This window comes from Tamandua tetradactyla, chromosome 1, assembly GCF_023851605.1.
Source record: "Tamandua tetradactyla isolate mTamTet1 chromosome 1, mTamTet1.pri, whole genome shotgun sequence".
Classification (NCBI taxonomy): domain Eukaryota; kingdom Metazoa; phylum Chordata; class Mammalia; order Pilosa; family Myrmecophagidae; genus Tamandua; species Tamandua tetradactyla.
Genome location: NC_135327.1, coordinates 8,573,703 through 8,581,379, shown reverse-complemented (window position 1 = coordinate 8,581,379; position 7,677 = coordinate 8,573,703). Strand labels below are relative to the sequence as shown.

Below are 7,677 nucleotides of genomic sequence, written 5' to 3'. Positions count from 1 at the left end.
AAGTCCTTGCCTACTGAATTCCGCCCTTCTTTCAGATTTCTGCCCAAATAGACGTCTTTCCTGACCTGCTCACAGCTCCCATAAGAGTTTATATTTTCACATTTTGTAGGCTCTTGCCAGGGTCTAACTCCCCGCCCGTGGACACCTGCACAGCAGGTTCACCTGTTTATCCCTGACACACACACCAGGGCCTGCAACCGTGGGCCCTCAGTGATGCGGGCTTAGTAGTTTAATTCACCATTAAATCTGTCCACACTGTTCCTCATCAGCCTCCTCCAGGAAGCCTTCCCCGACTCCGCTCTCCGGCGCAGCCCGCAGCTAGGCTGTCATTCACAGCCCTCCGTGATGCGCTCCGCCTGCACTCCTCTCTTTCCCCCGAAGCCTTTTCCAGCCTCTTCGGGTGGAGAGGAGTTTGGGCCTTTGGGACCTACCAGATTTCATCAATTTTTAATAATGTCTGCTGTTAAAAGAGAAAATGAAATGAGCGAAAAGTTAATCCTCCTGGCGTTTGGTTTTACCCCTCACCCGAAATAATGGTACAGTCCCGCGTTAGCCCCGCCCCGGACGTACCCCGCACGACGCATTTTCCCGGAGCCAATTCTGGCGGCGAACCGGCGACCTTCGCTACAACGTCATCACGTCGCTCCGGAGGTAGCGCCACGTCCCGGTCCACGCCCTCCAGGCGCGTCCGACCGCCTCCACCGTTGCTAGGTGGTTCTTGGATACCTGGTCGCGGGATGCTGGGTGGAGTCAGGTGAAGATGGTGGTCACTGGGTCTCAGGTAAGAAGGGCCTTACTGGCTTGTGCCGGCCGGACGTTGGGGCGGCCTGGGAGCGGGAGAGGGCCTCCCGAGACTGCCCTCGCGGTCTCTGGCCTGTCGCGTGGTGAATCCGCGATCCGCCTGGTTAAGTGAGCGGGGGCGCGGGTATAGGCCTGGATGTGGTGGATCCGTGTGAATTGACATGGAAAGATGTCACAGATACGAGGTTAGGTGAAAAGGGTGTCAAGAACAGTGCATGTGGTGAAAGCTTATGTCGTAAAATATAATTATCAGTTGATATATGCAGTTAGTGAGGAATCAGGTTGGAAACATGGTTGAGGGCACAAGGGGAAGGTGATGGCAGGGCAGGGCCGTGGGGGTGGCGTGGCAGAAATTGAGGGCAAGTGACCAGAGACTTGCTGGGAGAGGGGCTGCTGGGTTTGGCCTTAGGTTTTTGCAGCTATGATTATGCATTAAACTTTCAACTTTTGCGAATTATGGAATTTCATAGCTAGGTTGCAGCTGTATAAGCTTTCTTAATAAAAAAGAGAACGTACAAGACAGCTTTTCCTTTTGGGATCTGTTAGAAGATTGTCGTTTTCCGTTTTCTGAGCCTTCCATTTTTCCTGAAGGTAACCATGGAGAAGGAGCCTCGGAGCACCATTCTTTTCAGTGCATCCAAAAAGGAGGTATTTACTACCAACAATGGCTATAAATCCATGCAGAAAAGACTTCGGAGTAATTGGAAAATTCAAAGGTAACTGTGTATACTGTTTTTTCTTCTAAGTGGTAATATAGCCTGCTGGTAAAACCAAGAAGTCTTTCTTTTACTTATGTAAGATAAATTGTTTAGGCAGGAAGGGCTCAATTAAAAAATCATTCAAAAGTAAATAAAGCATTAAATATCTCTTCTGAAGATTGGCGATCAGCGTATTATGAAGTTGTTCCCTAAACTACAAACCAAAAAATTATTCTAATTATGTATATTCAATTTTTTAAGAGGTTAGAGGCTTTCTTCAGGTCCTTTGGTAATTGATGTTAATGTTATACAACTGTTTTAGTATGGGCCAGTACCATATTTTGGGGAAAGGAGAAATGAGAATGAAATGTGAATATCTTTCTGTTTATATGTGAGTATGTATTTTTAATGAGTAAGGACATGCAATCATACAGGCTAATGGTAGCGGTAATTGAATTAGGTATTTAGAGGGCTTTCCTCTATTGTAGCATGGTTTAATGTGGTACCTAAATTTGACTGGATGACTCTGGGACAGACCTATAGAAGGGGTTCTCATTTGGGGAAGAAGACCAATTACCTCTAAGTTCCATTATCTCTGGGCCTTTGTGGCTTCTATTTCCATATAGTTTATAGGCTTAAGTAATTGACAAATTGGTTTAAATTATGGATCTAACCCTTGCTTTTAAAATCGTATTTCTAGCTTAAAAGATGAAATCACATCTGAGAAGCTAATTGGGGTGAAACTGTGGATCACAGCTGGGCCAAGGGAAAAATTTACTGCAGCTGAGGTAAGAAGTATGTATACAGCATGAATATGGTGAGGTGGTTAGGAACGTGGACTCTGAAGTCAGAGTTCCTAAATTCAGATTTCACTTCACCACTTACTATGTAGCCTTAAGGGATTTACTTTATCTCTCTTAGCCTGTTTCATCACCTAAAAAAATGGTATAATAATTGTGAACACATTATGGAGTTATTGTAGTGATTAACTGGGATAATTCGTCTGAAATGTTAGCACAGTGCCAGACACATAGTAGCGCTAATTAAATATTACCCATACTTCTTTGCTATAATATTTTTGCCCTGAAATAGGAAAATTCCATTTAAAAGTAGGCTGGTTTTTGTTCCATTTCATGGAACAGCAAGAAATGATAAATGTAAAATCCAGACATAGGGCGGGCCATGGTGGCTCAGCAGGCAGAGCTCTTGCCTGCCATGCTGGAGACCTGGGCTTGCTTCCTGGTATCTGCCCATGTTAAAAAAAAAAAAAAAATTCCAAGCATAGCAAGAGCATGTCTTACAGAAACTTGTAGGAAATGCCTTGATAGCTCAGCGAGGGCTATGGAGAGAAGGGAGGGTAAGGCAGGGCTAGGCCAGAGTAGCTGGAGGCTGAGGCAGGCCACTGTCTCCTACTGTTATACAGGAAGGAGAACCACAGGGGGTCATTTCTGGCATCTTTGTTTTCCTCATCCTGATTTCAAGGCCACTTTCTTATCTGGGGAAGCACAGGGAGAGATATAAAACTGTTTAATCAGATTAATTCAGAGAAGGAGAAGGAATTACTTTGGGGAATGTGAAGGTGACCAGCCTCTCCTACTCAATTAGATGCAACAGAGTATAGTAGCCTACAAAAGAACAACACTACTACTTATTGAGTCCGATTCTCCAAAACAGTTTCTTCCCCCATTTCCCATCTCTACCTAGAGAAGCCAAAAAGAGAAGTGAGCAGGCTTTTGCCCAGGAGCAAGCAGTGTCAGCTAAAAAAGGGCATTCAAAGAGAGAAAGAGTCAGAGATAAAAGGCTCTCTCCAAGAAAAAATGGATGCCAGGCCAAGCCTTACTTCTTCAGGCCCTCAGAGGTGAAAGACAGTGGCTTTCAAGAGACAGAAGTCCCATAAGAGGCAGGGTTAGTTCATTGAAACTTTATCCCAATAAAATGTTTCCTCACCAGACCAGTCCTTGGTACCGTGCCTCCAATTTAGAGTTGTAGGGAGGTGGAAAGAGAGAAAAGCCTTTGACTTCTTTCTCAAAGCTACCATTCCCTTGCTTTTTATTTTTCTACTGTCCCAGCGGTCAGCAAAGGTCTTCCTTCAGGGATGAGATCACTGCTTTGCTGGTCTTTGCTGCTGACCTCTTAGAACCAGTAAGGGATCATGACATTTATTCCTCAAGGACTATGTGATACCTCTTTGAGGTTGTCCTCTAGAGACTTCTGTGACAGAACAAACATCATCTCTTTGACATGAGGTGCTAGCATCAAGCTAAAAACTAAACCAAAGAGTCTTCCTGTTTTTCCCACCTCCAGTGTACTGGCTCATCAAACTTGCTTGGTGGTGGCCTTCCTCTACACCCAGTGATTGTGTGGCCCAGACCCTGTCAGACCAACAGCCACCTTTATAATCCTGAATTGAAATGCATAAATATTATAACCCACCACCATTTAAAAAAAAGTTAAAGAAGAAATGAAGGACGTTGATTTATGAAAGAATATATATAGTCTTAAAATTGTAAATGTTTGAGCATAATAACACTAGAGGATTATATATTTCAGTTTGTCTGTACTTAGATATACTTACACTAGAACATTTCTTTATATTTGACATTTTGAAATAAGGGCTAAATATGTATATAGAACACCATGAAAGGGACAGCTACAGATGCAAACTGATGATGGCGTGTCATATTTGGTGACTCAAATCATGGGCCATGTTGCTGCTGGTGACACGGTTTCCCAAGAACTAAACAACTATTGATAAAATTTTGAACAAAAGAAGTACAATTCTTCCCTCCAATTACATGGTGGCTGCATATCTGGAAATTCTATGTATATAAAACCATGCAAAAAGTACTTTGTATTTATATGTAGATAAGAGTCAGATTCTGGGCTCAGTTTTTGTTTTTTAAAATTTTTATGACTATCTGGCAGAACACTCAAATGTTGTGGGACAGTCTTCACTGTGTAAGACTGGCTGGAACATTGTAGGACCTTCAGCATCTGTGTTCTCTCATCCACTAAAATGCCCCTAAATATTAATTTTATGAGAACTCAGAATACCTCCTAGGTGGCTTAATTGTCTCAGCTGAGAGCCATTGGTCTGGATAAAACATTAATTCTATGTAAAATGCCTCCAGAGTGTTGCCGTGGTATGTAAACTCTTTTAAAAAGTGTGAATGTATTCCTCTCATGAAGTCAGTTTCTTAAAGGTCTGAAAATTAATCTTTCTTCATGTTTTTGCCATAGAGAAATAGGGGATTGCCAATTTATGCCATATAGCTGTTTTTCAGATATATGGTTCTTTTTAAACTAATTTTTAGAACTTCTAATGATTTATATAATTTTTATACTTAAAAATTTCCATTTTGTCAGTATATTTTATAATAAATTATTTCAATATTGCATGTATACACTTTATATACAAATATATATTAGGGTGCATGGTCACATTCTTTTCTTTTGTGGTGCTTCAGAAAGTTGAGAGACTAGTGGTCTAGTCTACCTACCAGATTTTCTCAGACTGGGTCAGCAAGATCAGTCCTAAATTTTTCTCCCCTCCCTGGCTTTGTGAAAGCGAGAGGGAGCACGTCAGGAGAGAAGGATGTCTCTTGTGTTACTCATTATGACTTGGTCAGTTGATGACTGTGCTGGTTTGAAAGGATGAATGTACCCTAGAAGAGCCATGTTTTAATCCTAATCCCATTTTGTAAAAGCAGCCGTTTCTTCTAATCCGTATTCAGTATTGAATGTTTGATTGAAACTGTAATTAGATCATCTCCCTGGAGATGTGATTTAATCAAGAATGGTTGTTAAACTGGATTAGCTGGAGGTGTGTCTCCACCCATTTGGGTGGGTCTTGATTAGTTACTGGAGTCCTATAAAAGAGGAAACTTTTTGGAGAATGAGAGATTCAGAGAGAGCAGAGCAGAATGACAGGGCCACGAGAGGCAGAGACCACCAGCTAGAGACCTTTGGAGATGAAGAAGGAAGGTGCCTCCCAGGTAGCTTCATGAAGCAGGAAGCCAGGAGAAGAAGCTAGCAGATGATGCCGTGTTCGCCATGTGCCCTTCCGCATGAGAGAGGAACCCTGACCGTGTTCACCATGTGCCTTTCCAGATGAGAGAGAGGCCCTGACTGTGTTCACCATGTGCCTTCTCACTTAAGAGAGAGAGACCCTGAACTTCATTGGCCTTCTTGAACCAAGTTATCTTTCCCTGGATGCCTTTGATGGGACATTTCTGTGGACTTGCTTTATTGGCCTTAGAATTGTAAACTAGCAACTTATTGAATTCCCCTTTTTAAAAGCCATTGCATTTCTGGTATATTGCATTCCAGCAGCTAGCAAACTAGAACAATGGCCTTGAACAGAATTCCTCCATGTGGGTGCTATGAAATACCTTCATCCTGTGATCCTTGGGGGCAGTCAGGAGACAGCAGGAGGTGAACAGGGCATTTCCTCATTAAGAAAACTTCCTAATAGCTTTCCACTTTTGGTTTGCTGTCCAGAGCATCAACTTCGAAAATGTCAGTTGAGTTCTAGTATTTTGAAGCTTTGTGCTTAAAGACAAGTATGGAGAGCCTATATAGAGAATAAATTTTATATTTTCTGGTGTACATTAAAATCTGCATGCCTTACAGATTGGAAATATTTGTTTTTTAGCTAGCTAAAAGGACTCTTTGTGTACCTTGGACAAAGTCTTTTGGGTATATTCATAGATTTTTTTTTTCTTTGCGTAGTTTGAAGTCCTGAAGAAATATCTTGATGGTGGTGGAGATATTCTTGTAATGCTAGGAGAAGGTGGAGAATCCAGATTTGACACCAATATTAACTTTCTGCTAGAAGAATATGGAATCATGGTTAATAATGGTAATTTTTTTTTAATAGAGTCAATAATTTCCTATTTATTTCATACATTTTAACTCACTCTGGCCTCAGTGGTACAATGGAAAAAGCTCTGGGCCAAGGCTTCGTGATACTGCATCTGGGCCTTACCAACAATCTGAGTCACCTGGGTCTGGGCTGCTTCTGTTAAAGAAAGTGAGGAGACAACCCACAGAATGGGAGAAAATTTTTGCAAATTGTCTATCTATTAAGAGACTTGTATCTATAATATATAAAGGATTTTTACAACTCAATAAAAAGACAAATGACCCAGCTAAAAAATGGGCAAAGGATTTGAATAGACAGTTTTTCAAAGAAATACAAATGATCAATAAACATATAAAAAGATGCTCAGCGTCATTATCCATTAGAGAAATACAAATCAAAACTACGAGATACTCTTTCACATTCATTAGGATGGCTGTAATCCAAGAGACAGATAATAACAAGTGTTGATGAATATTTGGATAAATTGGAGCCTTCATACACTGCTGGTAGTATTATAAAATGGTATATAGCCACTTTGGGAAACAATCTGGCAGTTCTTCAAAAGGTTAAACATAGACTTACCATATGATCCAACAGTTCCACTCCTAGGTACCAAAGAAGAATGTAACAAGTGCATACAAAAATTTGTACATGAATGTTCATAGCGGTATTATTTATGATAGCCCAAAAGTGGTCACAATCCGAATGTCTATCAATTAATGAATAGATAAACAAAATAAGCTATATCCATACTATTATTCAGTAATATAAAGAAATGAAAACATTATGTTAAATGAAAGAAGCCAATTCCAAAAGACCATTATTATAAGATTCCAATTATATGAAATGTCCAGAATAGGCATGTCTGTAGAGATAGAAAGCAGGGCTGAGGGGAGGAGGCATGGGGTATGACTGCTAAATGGGTATGCAGTTTCTTTTGGGGATGATGCAAGCATTCTAAAATTGACTGTGGTAATTGTTGTACAACTCTGAATATACTAAAAATATTGAATACTTTAAATGGATGAATTTTATGCTATATGACTTATATCTCAGAAGAGCTGTTATAAACATAGAAGTGATTAGAACAGAGTTCCAGTGTTCCTTTCAGGTCAAAGTTTGCATGAGTTTATAAAATCAGACTTATTTCTGATCTAAAATATATTTTTCTCTTTTTTCCCCTTAAAGATGCTGTGGTGAGAAATGTATATTACAAGTATTTCCATCCTAAAGAAGCTCTAGTTTCCAATGGAGTCTTAAACAGGTAAGCATGTTGAAAGCAGAAATGTCCTCATCTTTTTTACTTGAATCTTC

At 40.6% G+C, this 7,677-nt stretch overlaps 1 protein-coding gene and 1 long non-coding RNA gene across 6 annotated transcripts in view; one reads left to right on the top strand and one right to left on the bottom strand.

Moving 5' to 3' along the window:
* Positions 1-111: 111 nt before the first annotated feature.
* The window catches only part of LOC143690368 (uncharacterized), a 59,147-nt gene continuing 51,581 nt past the window's right edge, over positions 112-7,677 (bottom strand). For both annotated transcript variants that reach the window (XR_013179139.1, XR_013179140.1), the window contains exons 5-9: positions 6,419-6,519; positions 6,179-6,326; positions 5,891-6,072; positions 571-933; positions 112-460 (exon numbers count right to left, since the gene is read on the bottom strand). This is a non-coding gene — a long non-coding RNA (uncharacterized LOC143690368). The remainder of the gene's footprint in view (positions 461-570; positions 934-5,890; positions 6,073-6,178; positions 6,327-6,418; positions 6,520-7,677) is intronic.
* The window catches only part of IFT52 (intraflagellar transport 52), a 51,923-nt gene continuing 44,861 nt past the window's right edge, over positions 616-7,677 (top strand). For 2 of the 4 annotated variants that reach the window (XM_077168164.1, XM_077168169.1), the window contains exons 1-5: positions 616-781; positions 1,393-1,517; positions 2,200-2,287; positions 6,231-6,360; positions 7,552-7,627. In XM_077168164.1, the coding sequence (XP_077024279.1) occupies positions 761-781; positions 1,393-1,517; positions 2,200-2,287; positions 6,231-6,360; positions 7,552-7,627 (440 nt within the window). In that variant the 5' untranslated portion in view covers positions 616-760. The remainder of the gene's footprint in view (positions 782-1,392; positions 1,518-2,199; positions 2,288-6,230; positions 6,361-7,551; positions 7,628-7,677) is intronic. The other 2 variants (XM_077168170.1, XM_077168168.1) reach the window with 1 other exon arrangement.